The following is a 15,544-nucleotide window of genomic DNA, read 5'->3' on the forward strand; positions in this document are numbered from 1 at the left end:
GAGAGAGAGAGGGACACAGAGAGACAGAGAGAGAGGGGGACACAGAGAGACAGAGAGAGAGAGGGACACAGAGAGACAGAGAGAGACAGAGACACAGAGACACAGAAACAGAGAGAGAGAGAGAGGGACAGAGAGACAGAGAGAGACAGAGACACAGAGACACAGAAACAGTGAGAGAGAGGGACAGAGAGACAGAGAGAGAGAGGGACATAGAGAGACAGAGAGAGAGAGAGGGGGACACAGAGAGACAGAGAGAGACAGAGACACAGAGACACAGAAACAGAGAGAGAGAGAGAGAGGGACAGAGAGACAGAGAGAGACAGAGAGACAGAGACACAGAGACACAGAAACAGTGAGAGAGAGAGGGACACAGAGACAGAGAGACAGAGAGAGAGAGGGACATAGAGAGACAGAGAGAGAGAGAGGGGGACACAGAGAGACAGAGAGAGACAGAGACACAGAGAGAGGGACACAGAGACAGAGAGAGACAGAGAGACAGAGACACAGAGAGAGGGACACAGAGAGACAGAGAGAGAGAGGGGGACACAGAGAGACAGAGAGAGAGACAGAGAGAGAGAGGGACACAGAGAGAGAGAGGGGGACACAGAGAGACAGAGAGAGAGAGGGACACAGAGAGACAGAGAGAGAGAGGGGGACACAGAGAGAGAGAGGGGGACACAGAGAGACAGAGAGAGAGAGGGACACAGAGAGAGAGGGACACAGAGAGACGGAGAGAGAGAGAGGGGGACACAGAGAGACAGAGAGCGACAGAGACACAGAGACACAGAAACAGAGAGAGAGAGAGGGACACAGAGACAGAGAGACAGAGAGAGACAGAGAGAGACAGAGACACAGAGAAAGAGAGACACAGAGAGAAAGAGAGAGCGAGAGGGACACAGAGCGACAGAGACAGAGCGGGGGACACAGAGAGACAGAGACACAGAGAAAGAGAGACACAGAGATGGATAGAGCTGTAGAAACCAGACGTGAAACCTCCCGAATTATGTGCACCAGATAACCCAAACACACTGACGGCTTCCAGAAAGGCAGGTATTTACTCGTAATGTGACTAATGAGTGTGATGATATCAGGTGCACTTCAACTGGAAGCTCCTTGATGTGTTTGGGTTTGTAGCCTCATTTAATCAAGGCCAGCCAATGAAAAAGAGCAACAGATTTTTACTGATATTTTATAAGAGAGTTATTGAGCTGAGTTGAATAACAGTTTACCGCTGACTGTTTTGATGCTCCTTGAGGATTGGGGACAAACATGATTTTTTCCGTATCTATAGTGAACGTCAGTTTTATTTGTTCAATGGATCCTTTTTATTCAGACAAATTATTTTTATAGAACCTAAATCGTCTGCAATTATTCACTGGAGAAAGCAAATGAACGCGCACAGGACTGAAACCAACAAGCATAACAACAATATGATCTATAATTAGTCAAATTAATTAGTATGCCTTCACAACACCAAAAGCAATCCAAACAGCCTTTGTTTAGCTAGCTAATCCTAAACAGGTTGGAGTAGAATAGAATGACTTCAGGGAACTTACTTCTCTGAAGTCAGTTAAAGTGGTTAGAAACAAACCATTCAGACCCAGACAAATACTAAAAGGTAATTTTCTGTAAAGACATCTAATCAAATCCAAAAGTTTTGTGTTGATTTAAAGTGAAAGTGGCGATGTATTTATAAGGGGAATCGTGTTGACTCCGGTTAACACATTACTGTTTCCTACATTACCCAGAATCCCTTCTGTCCCCAACCTATCCTTGAGAGCCACGGTGGTGCATCCTGGGTGGATGCAGCTGATAGCGGCCATATTAACAAAGCCTGCATTTGTACAAAGAATGAATACCTGTTAATGATGGTTTGTCAGCGGGGTTCGCTGTGTATTCTCGTTGTGTGTGCTGTTGTGACGTCCGCTCGACTACAGAAAAACGACTAGAGCCTTGGTCAGGATAAGAACATAAAGTGGAGGTTTCAGCCTATATTTGTTCTTTCGCAGGTGTCAAGGGCCCTCTAAGAGAGGTAAGGTCAAGGACCTGCGCCTCACCGAGACAATTCAGAGCTCTTCACGGTGGTTTCCCTCATGCTCTCGGGCTCACATTATTTATGCAGCCATCTATTACCCTGCGTTGTGTCTGCCACCCTGCTTAAGCGGCCCGGGTTTGTAGTCTGTTATGTTGAAGGTCATCGTGGCCTCAAGGAAGTGTCCTCGATACGGTGTTAGTAAAACTGGATGCTTTCACTTATTCATTCATTCATTCCAGCCAAGGAGGGCTAGCAAACATACAAATGCTCAAGCGCGCACACACACACACACACGCACGCACGCACACGCTCACGCGCACACACACCCAGATCCTAAATAAGTCCCCAGCTCATTCGCTTATCAAAGACTGATCCCATCACTCTTGTTTAAAGCCGTCGCATAAAGCGCTCCCTGAGAGGACTTTCTTATCTGTAGCGACATAAATCACCGGCTGGGATTGTTGACAGACAGGCCCTGCGTCGCCTCTGGGCACCAAGGGAGCAGACAAGCCCCGCCCACCCCGGTTGTCAAGCAACGGCAGAAATATATACCGCGAGTGAGATGAAGACATCTTGTGTCTCAGGAGAAGAGAAGTGGCGAGAGGGGGAGGTTGGGGAAGGTGGGGGTGAGAGAGAGAGAGAGAGAGAGAGAGAGAGAGAGAGAGAGAGAGAGAGAGAGAGAGAGAGAGAGAGAGAGAGAGAGAGAGAGAGAGAGAGAGAGAGAGAGAGAGAGAGAGAGAGAGAGAGAGAGAGAGAGAGAGAGAGAGAGAGAGACTCTCTGAGAGGTTAGGAGGTATGGCAAGAGGTAGTGAAGGAAGAGAGGGAGTGATGGCGGGAGGGAGGCAGAGAGGAAGAGAGACAGACAGACAGAGAGAGACAGGATAATGCAAGAGGTAGTGAAGGAAGAGGGAAAGGGAGAGAAGGAGGGAGGGAGGGAGCGAGAGAGGGCCGGACTGAGGACTCGGCTGTGAGGAGACTACCCCGATCCATACGACATCACTCGCCAACAAACAGACCCGGCCTCTCCCGGGGGAACCCGGTCGTCCCGGGTCGTCACCTCCAGGCACGGCTCAGATCCCGTGGATCAGAGCCGGTCCAGAGCCGGGACGGGTGCCAGCCCCGCCGCAGTGGGCCTGCATAATTCCCTTTAATCACCGGCACCACGCTGCCTCGTCTGCACTTTCCCCAAGAAGTGGAGGCACCCTGACCCGAGCCGCGGATTCTTTGGTATTAATTTAGTGAGGTATAATTCCCGGTATGAATGATCACTGCACTGAATCATGATCCCGGGCCGCTATTATTCACTGTTCATTCATTCTCTGCTTTCCATTTTTTCTCCTGTGACGTTCGCTTTCTTTCTGCATCTATAGACTTCATTTATTTCCTAACTCTCTTCATTCAAGTCTTGGCCAGCCTCTCTCTACCTCCCTCTCTCCCTTTTCGTTTGTCAGGTTCATTGTTATGCCAATCGTCCTCTCTCTCGCAGACACCAGGGACCACACTCCCCCCTCTCTTCTTATCATTCCATCATACTCCCGGCCTCCTTTCTCTCTCCCTCTGTCTCTCTGTCTCTCTCTCTCTCTCTCTCTAACTCATCAACTCTGTGCCCCTGTGTATCCTGTCTGATCAGGACAGCAAGGACAAAAACAAAAGGGGGGGGAAAGGCAGGTGAAAGCAGGCCACATCCTGTGTGTGTGACAGCAATGTTCTGGTCCGCACTGTACTACACAGTAGTACAGAGTGCTCCCCGACACAGGAAGGTTGAGTCTCCGGGCTGCCAAGTTTCTCTATAATTCATGGAGATTATTAAAGATCCCACTTGCGTTGAGGGCCTACTTCCTGCTCTGGCTTGTGTTGCAGCACTCAGCACTCAAGAGTCAGCACATAGGAGGACTGATCCTGCCTACATCTGGGACGCTGAGCTGCACCATTACGAAGACAAGATCTTACACAAAGACCTGGATGGCTTACTCCTGTTGTATGTTGTACGTCCTGGCACTTAAAAATAGTTTTTAGTACTGTGTAGCATCTTATCCTAGCTAGTTTTGTTGTATATGGAGAATTGGGTTAACCTTGCAATTGTAAGTGCTTGGCACTTGATTCTTTGAACATCCTTACTGAACCGAGAGATAAATGTTGTTTCTCCTTCTTCTGACTGATGTACTTATGTCACTTTGGATAAAAGCTTCTGTTAAATGCCCCAACTGTTAATGTCAATGTACTCAACGTCATTCTTTGTCCCCTAATATAAAAAAGATCATTTTGAAAAACAAATAGCATTTTATCCAAATGACCCAAAAGTTCATCCAGAAAGGTGTCATAAAGGAGCAGATGTAGAGGGTAAGGCTACTTCCCCGATGTTCGGGCAAGACATAATGGGCATCGAACACGGAACCTTTTAGCTGGGAGTCAAGGACCAACCTATAGCTAGACTATCCTGCCCCTATTCGGTGACCATATAATGTGTTGAGGAAGACACTTGGTAGAACACCTTACAAACAACAGAGTCTCCTATAAGGTCTGCACATCAGAATGCCTTTTTTCAGATTTTCCGTTTCTGTTACTCCGCCACTTTGTGATGACTCTAGAGAGTTGTAGCACTATAAAATCCTGAATCAACGTAAATATACCGCAACCTAGGCTTATCAAAACGTTGTTTTGCCACTTTTCGCTTGAGAAACGCTGAGGCAGTATTAAACCTAAGAATATCCCCCCAAAATGAAAAAAACGTATTCACGATTATGAATCGACTAGTAGTTACAGTATGACCAAAACGCCATTACTACCGACAACATTCTTCTGAAATGGAGTAGGTCATTGCGATGTGACGTCACACCCTTCAACCACCCCTGCATCACATCATTCCAATTCGCTCTGGTTTCGATATTCAGTTAATATAAATGCATATCATTCAATATCAACCCCTATCCCACTTCCCTTGAGCAGCAGCAGCAGCAGCAGCAGCAGCCGCCGTTAATCTCAGCCCCCTTCGCTCCATTACATCCCGACAGCCTCCGCCAGGTCGCTGAGTAACCCGTTTACCTCAGTGCATGTTAGCCCACCCAGCCACCTGCAGCACCACCCCACACTGGGAGACCACCACTCTGTGTGTAAGCAGGTGCCTGGGATCAGCAGAGACGTGACCGAGAGAGTAGGCACTTGAATGGTCGTTTGAGAGCCGTCGAAGAAAAACAAAGTCGGGACGATAAGTTTGGTTGCCCAAAATAAATAAATAAATAATTAGAGACCCTGCCAAGAATAAACAGTCACAGAGCTTATTTCATGCTTGGCCGGCTGTGTGTGTGTGTGCGCGTGTGCGTTTTTTGTTTTTGTGTGTGTGTGTGTGAGGTGCTCACCCAAACTAGATTCTAGCAAGCAACAGTAAGAGGCACACACACACACACACACACACACACACACACACACACACACACACACACACACACACACACACACACACACACACACACACACACACACACACACACACACACACACACACACACACACAGAAGGGGGAGGAGGAGCCGGACCAATGAAGAAGACGGAGCCAGGGTTGTTGTCATGATTGCTGAACGCTATTGATTTGTGTTCACAGACAAGCGTGAGCTGAACAGCAAACGGCGGGAAAGGAAAAGTGGCGAGACGACGCACGAATGCTGGTGACTTCACATTCAAAGCAGAAGCGCCCGCCCGCTGAACACCACCAGCCCCCACCAGTGAAAGCCTCAACCTGTTAGCTCGTCGCTAGAGAATAACGACTGTGGCTGATAAGAACGTGGGCGGTGTGTGGCGCCACCACCACATCAACCCCAACCCTCACCCCCACCTGCTACCTAACCTACTAACGGCAGATAACAGATAGTGGAACAAATAGTGCAGGGGGGGGGGGGATAGGAGAGAGAGAGAGAGAGAGAGAGAGAGAATTTTCTTATATATATATATATATATATTTGTTATTACAGAAACGGTCTACAATCATGCACAGTGTCACATATTGGGCATGAACTGTATCCGTGTTTCCATTGATTGTGGTAAAGGGTTAACGGGGGGGAGAGTGACAGGGAGGGAGGGGAGAGAGAGGAGAGGAGAAAAGGTGAGCAGTAGAATGGATGAATGTTGGGAGATCATTATGACAGTGTAGATTTGGTGTCAAAGCTGGGAAGTGAATTACATCATGAACCGCAGTACCCGCACTTCAAACTAATTTCCCTTTCTGCCGGGTTAAATTCATAAGCATATCTAGCGCGACACGGGGAAACTCTTTGAATGTCATGTAAACAGCGTGCGGCGGTGCAGTCGGCATTTGCCAGCGTCACAGCTCTACTGCTGACTCTATTAAATAACATTTAGCATTTGAAATTATTTCGCTCTGAGTAATTTTTTTGCTCTGAAATTACTCATCTTATCCCTCCGGCTGAAGGATAAAGACTAAACTGTAGTTTTCTGGGGTTAAACCAGGTGTGGGACGTCCCTGTGAACTACTCACACTCAACACGGCTTTGTGTGAATATATTTTTTAATAATGACCAGAAGTTTTTCCAGACTATTTCAGAAAAATTACCAAAAGCGTATTCCACAAATGAAAAATAATTGACACGGTTTAAAAATACCTTAATAATTAGACTCCTGTGACTGGATTTGAAAACCACTGCTCAGTGCTCACGAGTACAGAGCAGACTTGGAGTACGCCGTAGTATCGGATTAAACTCTCCACCCTCCAGCTTAATCAATGAATGCTTAGTCTATCCCTGGAGGTGGTGAGAGGTGTATGTCACAGAGGGCAGCCTGATCAGCCCGTTGAAATAGGCGTGTTTGTGCGTTCATCACAGCTGATTAACCGGGATGAACATGTTCGGTGATTAACAAGACGGAATGCCTTCCACGTCCTGTTAACCCTGTAGACTGTGAATGATGAACCTACATTTTTCGAGCTAGCCAGAGAACCCTTGACAAAGTCTTGATGTATTTCAGCATAATGGTGATGCGAGTGGGCGTAGTGAGATGAACAGATTCGCTGAGAACACCTTCTTTCACTGGCAACTGTTACGCACCCAGTTTAGAATACTGATCTGGATATTACTTTGGCCATAAAAGTATTATAGCCAATTCGAAATAGCATAAACCATACATGGTTGATATATGATGAGGTATTATGATTTATATTCAATACCAAAACGGTAACTAAACGATGGTTATTATGACCAATTTATGCACGTGGAGTGGGTGTATGTAGTAGATGTATTGTCATGATATAGAAAAGGTACCGGTAACCTCATGAATTCTATCGACCATTTGAGAAATTCAATTTTATTAAACCTTAGAAACTTGTGGATCTTTCTTCTTTGTTTTCTTAGGGCTGTTTAAGGACTGGAATTTGGAAATTAGAAGGTTGGAAATACTATAAATCTATCATAGTATCTAATAAATAAATGTATCAATGACTGATTAGCCTCGCAAATCAGACTTTAGATGACTTCTCAAAAGGCTGAAGGCAGACGATCTCCAACTGGGTCGGTGAACATAGCGTTTTCCTTTGTTTTGACCCAGCACGTTTCCCAAAGCAGGGATTTGTAAGCACCTAATTGCATAGACATTGAACACAAACTCGTCGAGCACTTGTAAACAGTACAAAGGTTTCAGTAAATGTTTCTAATCAACACCATGTCGACAGGCAGCTGTAAGAATGCACTATTCCTACCCTTTCAGAATCAACATCACAAAGCTAAATCCACTTTGCTCTCATGACATTTCCGACCCTGGAAGTTCTGCTTTAACATGGACTGCTGGATCGGAGATGACCGACGATGATAGACAATGCGTGAAGGAGCAAATGGCAGCAAAGGGCATTACCATTGTTTCGTTCAGCACAGATGTATAATTGTAATCAGCCACAGAGTTATGGATATTCTCTGATAATATCGCCTAGGGGAAGCCTAAGCATTGCCAATAGTAAGGGAGCGAGCAAGGCAGCTTCCTTATGCAACCCCCTCACGTAGATCATACTCCTCTGATACATGATCTCCGACAATGAGATAGAATTCCCTCCCTGTGTGAATCCGAAACAACCCTTCAAATGGGTCTGGCTTCTCCACTACCATATAATATTCATTTATTTATTGATGCATTTATTTTTGCCTCTGTCAAAGGCTGTCTATTGCCATGGTGATGGTCATTTCCAGCTACATGGATGTGGAAGGTGGGGTTGTTTGGGTGGAGATGCATCTTCTCATTAGTGTGCTGAAGGTCAGCATTGTAGAAACACCAACATGTGATATTTAGTGACATTTCACCAGGGTGGACGGCAGTTATGGATAGCCCTCAGAAGCAGCTACCATGGATAGCCCTCAGAAGCAGCTACCATGGATAGCCCTCAGAAGCCGCTACGATGGATAGCCCTACAAAGCAGCTACCATGGATAGCCCTCAGAAGCCGCTACGATGGATAGCCCTACAAAGCAGCTACCATGGATAGCCCTCAGAAGCAGCTAACATGGATAGCCCTACAAAGCAGCTAACACGGATAGCTCTCTCAAGCAGCCACCATGGATAGCCCTTAGAGGCAGCTAACATGGATAGCCCTAAGAAGAAGCTACCATGGATAACATGGATAGACCTAAGAAGCAGCTAACATGGATAGCCCTACAAAGCAGCTAACATTGTGAGCCCCCAGAAGCAGCTAACCTATATAGCCCTCGGAAGCAGCTATCATGGATAGCCTTAAGAAGCACCTAACCTGGATAGCCCTTAGAGGCAGCTAACATTGATAGCCCTAAGAAGAAGCTACCATGGATAACATGGATAGACCTAAGAAGCAGCTACCATGGATAGCCTTAAGAAGCTCCTAACCTGGATAGCCCTCAGAGGCAGCTAACATTGTTAGCCCTCAGAAGCAGCTACCATGGATTGTCCAAAGAAGCAGCTAACATTGATAGCCCTCAGAAGCAGCTAACATTGATAGCCCTCAGAAGCAGCTAACATTGATAGCCTTAAGAAGCAGCTAACATTGATAGCCCTCAGAAGCAGCTAACATTGATAGCCTTAAGAAGCAGCTAACATTGATAGCCCTCAGAAGTAGCTAACGAGCCCGGAGGCGCACACATTGACAGTTTAGGTTAGAATATCAACAAAAAAGGCTAGAAATATAAATATATAATGGCTTATTCCCCTGCAATATATTCCTCCACATAAATGATTCATAATATGCACATATTCATCAATGAACATATGGTTTGAGGCTGAGGTATTGTCTTGTTGTAGATAATGAGCAGCTTCGCCTCTCCAAAGGCATGACCCAATCCACTTGAAACGACGGTGCGCATCTCTCCACTAAATCAAATGTTATCTCTGTTAAACACATGGCTAAATACCACCGCCTACTTAATGTACACACTACTGTGTATGGCCACACACACACACACACACACGTCTAACATCTGCTATTCTATCAAATGTAATGATGTCTTTTCCTTTCTGTACATCTCTCTTTCTGCACACAGATGGAAAGACACACACACACACACACACACACACACACACACACACACACACACACACACACACACACACACACACACACACACACACACACACACACACACACACACACACACACACACACACACACACACACACGTCTGTCCAAGATGCATCAAAGTGATGCATCTTGGACAGACACACGTACAGATAGACACATGTGCATACACACACTCACACACACAAACTAAGAAAACATGTTCTTGAATGCAAATCTGCCTTGCTCTGGGAAAAAAGAATATGATGAAAACCAATTCATTTACAGGGAACTCCTGAAGAGGAAAGTCGTGAGCCAAATTAGGAAAAGTATGACGTAAAAGTAGGAGATAAGCACTGAACTGCTGCTCGCTAAGGAGAAGAAACGTCTAAAGGATGCCAGCAAAGAACAGCTTCACACTTGGCTCATCCTTCAACCCATTACTCCTTGGCATGGGACCCTGATTGAGTCACTTAATAATGAAGGCAATGTATGGCAGCTCTTGATGAGCGAGGCTGTGTGTGTAAATATTATCAGTGCGGGGTCATTGGCACGCAGCCGCCAACACCAGCAGATGGAGAACCGCTATCCCCTATGGACAGTGGGTTGCCCCGGAATCTGTAATATCTGTCCTTTATCAGGATTTTTTAGCTTCTAGCGGCACATCGATAAGGATTTTATTTTCTCTCTGTTTTTCCTACTCTGTCTCTCTCCCCCCCTCTCTGTTGCTCTGTCTCTCGTCGTTGAATATACTTGAAATGCTTGCCTTGAGAATATTCTAATTCAATCGAATACAAAACTATTGTTACGATTTAAATCGAATCATTTGTAATGCATGGGCCATCTGGAGGCTAGTCTACTCCTTGTGCTTTTCAAGATTGAAGCCACACACACACACACACACACACACACACACACACACACACACACACACACACACACACACACACACACACACACACACACACACACACACACACACACACACACACACACACCTGTAGGTGCCATCAGGTCCCTGCACTTTGTCACTTTCATCATCATCATCATCATCATCATCATCAACCGACTCACAAGTCTCGGGAGAATCACAACAAGCCTCATCCCCAAAGTCCCCCCAGATGGTACTGAGCCTCTCACTCAATCTTCTCATCATCCCTCTGACCTGTACTTGACCTGACCGCTGATCCAAAGGCATCACCTCATAGCGTTCCCAAGATTTCATCCAAGCTCAATCCAAACCACCTTCCCTACAGCACCCTGCCATCAGGGTGTTGGCAGGGTGCTGTTGCTCATTCATCCCCCCTCTCCTCCAACCCCAGCCATTCATCCAGGCGTTGGCGTAGCGACCTCGCTGTCGGCCAGCCCCGCCCCCTTACCGTCTCCTCCCAGCTGGAGCTCCAGCCCCTCCAGGGAGGGTGCAGAGTCCAGGTCCAGGTACACCCTTCCAAACAAGCCTCCTGCCATAGTGAGCACCGTAGAGAGCGCTGCTCACACCCTGCTCACACACACACACACACAGTGCTCACACACACAGTGCTCACACACACAGTGCTAGCAACCTGCTCACACACACAGTTCAGACCCTACTCACACACACCGTGCTCACGCCTTGCCCAAACACACACAGACAGTGCTCACACCCTGCTCGCACACAGTGCTCACTGAGAATCACACACAGTGTCTGAGGAAGCCAGAGGGATCAGCCTCCTCCTCCTGCTTCCTCTCTCCGCTTCCTCCTCCCTTTCGCTTTCTCTGGCGCTTCTCTGCTTCCTGGCTCCCCTGTCTCTCTCTCTCAGTCCTTTTTCCCTTTCCCTCTCTCTGATTCTCTTCTCTCTCTCTCTCTCTCTCTCTCTCTCTCTCGCACAGTCCCCTCTCTTTTCTCTCTCTCTCTCACGGATTCCGACTACCATCTACTCCCCACCGTGTACCTCCCTCCCTCTTCCCCTCCCTCCATCTCCCCCTCCCTCCATCCCCATCTCCCTCACTCCCCCCCTCCATCTCCACCTCCATCTCCCTCAAGCTACATCTCCATCCCCTCGATCTCCCTCTCCCCCTCCCTCCGTCTCAATCTCCCTCCCTACCTTCATCTCCTTCAACCTCAGCCTCCATCCCTCCCTCAGTCTCTCCCTCCTCCCATCTCCTCAACCTCTCCCTCCCTCTCTTCCTCCCTCCATCTCTCCCTCCCTCCATTTCCCTCCCTCCCTCTCTTCCTCCCTCCATCTCCTCAACCTCTCCCTCCCACTCTCCCTCCCTCCCTCCCTCCATCTTCCCCCTTCTATCTCCCCCTCTCCCGCCACATGCTCTTGAAGTGAGTCTGTCGAGGCTACACATGATTGAGCATATCTTCCCCCTCCCCCTCTCCTGGGATGAGGGGAGAGAGCGGTGTGCGTGTGTGTGTGTGTGTGTGTGTGTGTGTGTGTGTGTGTGTGTGTGTGTGTGTGTGTGTGTGTGTGTGTGTGTGTGTGTGTGTGTGTGTGTGTGTGTGTGTGTGTGCGCGTCCATGAATGAGGAATGGCAAGTGTGATGCTTTTTTGCAGAGAGCGGACTGGAAAACATTCTCAAATCTCCCACCTCTTGGCTTCTCTCTGCCACGATGTGGTGGAAGGAGTGGGGGGGGTGGAGCTTAGTCAATGTTGGGGGCGTGGCCTTGTATCATAGCGACGGGCCTGAGAGACATCATTAGGTCATTACACAGTCGCACTGCTAGAGGACTAAGATGCAGTAGGTGGCTTCGTAAGAACCTCAGAGAGCAGCGCATCGGGCGGACTGCATGCCTGCACAGAAAGTAACCAGCCCCGCCGAAATTGACGTTTTCTTTCATCGAGTAGACCTGAAAGGGTTTTGGAGAGGCAATTTGTGGTACGCTTCCAAAACACCGGCATGAATCGAAACCGAGCCAGCGGCAAAAATACCAGCGCCTCAAAAATACCCTACCTCAGAAAACACACATTGTGAATGACCACTATGAGGACAATAAACTGTGGACAACATTCACCTCATCTGACCGCATGCCCATCGATCATCCCCTCCCTCCCTCCCCCTCTCTCCCGCCCTCCCCTCTCCCTCCCTCCCTACTCCTCTCCCTCCCTCCCTCCTTGCCCCACTCTCCCTCCCTCCCTTCTCCTCTCCCTCCCTCCCTCCCTCCCTTCTCCCTCTCTCCTTCCCTCTCCCATCCACCCTTTCTCCCCTGGCTGGGTGCCGTGTTCTCCGTCACCTCACCTTATCCAACACTAAAACGTTTTAAAAGATGGCAGAAAGCCAGCCGCGCACCTGTAGGTGAGAATCCTGCAGCATGATTTCCCTTTATCCCTTCCCACCGGCCTCGACTGTCTCTCCATCTCTCCCCCACATCGGGGCCCAGAGGACTGCCCTCACAACTATGCACGGTATTATCTTTTGATATTACCGTGGATGTGGTTCTGCTGGCATTGCTTCAACAGCGTTTAGGCTTTCTATGAGAGCATGCGAGGCCAAAAGGACCACCCACCGACACAAGAGCCTCGCAACGCTATCCTCTCACACACACTCACGCACGCCGGACTTCATCTCAATGGACAACGATCCACAGCCGCCCGTGAGACGGGTTATGTAAGATATATATTGATGGAATATGAAGAATACTAATTTGAGCAGGAAGTTTCAGCCCCCACCATTTCTCCTCTCATTAAGTCACGTAAGATCTTGGAGGGGTGACCGAGCGAGCACCCAACAACGCCAAGTCTCTGTCTCTCTCCGTCTTCTCGCCCTGTCTGCTATGGCACACCATAAATACAGACATTATAGCACACACACAAAAACACAAATGAAAACACACACACACAGAGACAAGTCGTCCTCGGTGTGAGATGTAATCCACTTACCGGAGTCTGAGCATGCCGATGCCACTGGCATTTTGGAAATTGTCTGCCGCTGCGATCTCGTCAGGTCAGCTGCAGAGAGGGAGTTGGGGAAGGAAGAGGGGGCTGGGGGGAGTGGGGGGGGGAGAAAGACATGGTAAACAGGAGGAGGAATCTGGAAGATGGATCTCAATGTAAACCCCTTATTAGTAAATAAGACCAGAGAGTGGAGGAAGAGCTTATAGGATGGGGGAGAAGGGGGTGGGGCTTAGAAGGAGCAGTGTTTTGCTAAAATATGTTGACGGTGCACTTCTTTATAGTAATTTAGTCTTTTAACGAAAGCAAAAATCGTGCCCCAACGTTTAGAAAAACGTATTGCATCTTCTGGAACTGTATTTTTCATTTAATGAGATGATTTCCAGTGGCCCAGAGAAGCTGTTGAGACTTCTGATGATCTGGGGAGTTGGGAGTGGATTAGAAATGGGATAAGTCAACACATCCTGTGTATTCCCACCGGGGCAAATGCAAACCCCTACTGTCCAGAAGCGTTTGACCTTGTTGAGTATAAATAGCGTGGCCAATTTCTTTACTGATGTCAACCCATTATCTGCTCTATTGGGACGGGGGGAGTAAGGTAATTTAAACATTTCACACAATCCAAGATAGTTTCGGATATAAAATGTACATGAGTTAGTGTGAACTTAAAACAGAGAGCGATATGGGTACAGAAAACTGTTTAAATGAAACGCCACTACCCTTTCCTCACACAGTTAAAATGTTGAATGTAAACCGTTTTAATGCAGCCCTGGCAACTGTGTGAAGCTTATCAGTCGAACGGCGAGTGTAGGAAGTTGGTGGATACTTATTTGTTTAATAAGATATGCTTGGCTTAGGGGCAATAACAGAAGCGCAGACATCGTATTTTGACTTGCGGAGGAATAAGTAGTGGTTAAGCGTGAACTTTGGGATGACCGTTGAGAAGAGTAGTAGAAAAAGAGAACTACCGTAATAGATAGCAGAGATTTCCAGCGGTTAGGGATGCACTGTTGCCACGGCGACATCTTGTAGGTGGTATGGCAAACGGTAAAGTTTACACAAAATATATTTTTTTCATCTAAACTTTGTGTGTGTGTGTGTGTGTGTGTGTGTGTGTGTGTGTGTGTGTGTGTGTGTGTGTGTGTGTGTGTGTGTGTGTGTGTGTGTGTGTGTGTGTGTGTATATCTATGCTATCTCTGCTCTAGGATGAGAGAGGAGAGCTTGTTAAAAGGGGCACTGGGAGCATGAGAAAGAATAGGGGAGCTAAAGCTGATTAGGCTGCAGCCCCTGGGAGCTCAAAACATCCCCTTAGGGGGGGGGGGGGGGGGGGGGGGGGGGGGAGAAGAGAGAGAGAGAGAGAGAGAGAGAGAGAGAGAGAGAATCACAGAAAGGCTGTCTCTTTGAGAGGTTAGGAGTAGAGGTCGACCGATATATCGGTCGGCCGATGTATCGGGCCGATATTTGTCATTTTTTAATCTATCGGCATCGGCCGATATCTGTGTTTAGTAGCGCCGATTTATAGTCAGGCATGTCCGCGGGCAGCCCCGTGTTATTGGTAGGCAGAACGCATGTGAAGGACCCCAACCCAAAACTTGTAATCCTGGGAGATAAGGTAAGGCTTAAATTCTGCTATTTCAAAGTTGTATGGTGGTAACATATTTACTAGGTTATATATGTTACAAGTAAACTATGAAGTGTTGCTTCACTTAGTGAAAGAAAAAAAAAAAAAAAAAAACGAAAAGCATTGAACCGTCGCGAGCTGTAACCTAGGCTACAGCTGATTGAGTTCACAGGCTCACAGTTAACTTGTCCTTGCTGTTAGCTTGAAGGACTTTACTCGAAATCTAGTAGCAGCTTGCTTGCTTACAGTAATATGTTGGCCCAAATGTTATGAGTTCTGCTTAGGTTTTCCTGTATTGGAGTCGAAAAATGTCCCTCTGTTCGTGGTGTGGAGGAGGCGGCATTATGTTGCGCTACGTTATGCTACTCCGCCCCTCTCACAGACAGCTCCGTGCTTGGAGACACAGAGCAGCCATGGAGCAGCTCAGAACGGGTATGACATTTGTTCAGAAGCGTGGTTAGTTGACGCAGACAATAGCCGAGTTTCCAACTTATTTACATC

At 47.5% G+C, this 15,544-nt stretch overlaps 1 protein-coding gene across 3 annotated transcripts in view; it reads right to left on the reverse strand.

Moving 5' to 3' along the window:
• Window positions 1–15,544, reverse strand: part of mpp2b (MAGUK p55 scaffold protein 2b) — a 43,213-nt gene that overhangs the window by 22,085 nt on the left and 5,584 nt on the right. For 2 of the 3 annotated variants that reach the window (XM_056577072.1, XM_056577070.1), the window contains exon 2: window positions 13,411–13,512. In XM_056577072.1, the coding sequence (XP_056433047.1) occupies window positions 13,411–13,441 (31 nt within the window). In that variant the 5' untranslated portion in view covers window positions 13,442–13,512. Of the gene's footprint in view, window positions 1–10,926; window positions 11,188–13,410; window positions 13,513–15,544 lie in introns of those variants that run through there. The other variant, XM_056577071.1, reaches the window with a different exon arrangement.

This window comes from Gadus chalcogrammus, chromosome 18, assembly GCF_026213295.1.
Source record: "Gadus chalcogrammus isolate NIFS_2021 chromosome 18, NIFS_Gcha_1.0, whole genome shotgun sequence".
Taxonomy (NCBI): domain Eukaryota; kingdom Metazoa; phylum Chordata; class Actinopteri; order Gadiformes; family Gadidae; genus Gadus; species Gadus chalcogrammus.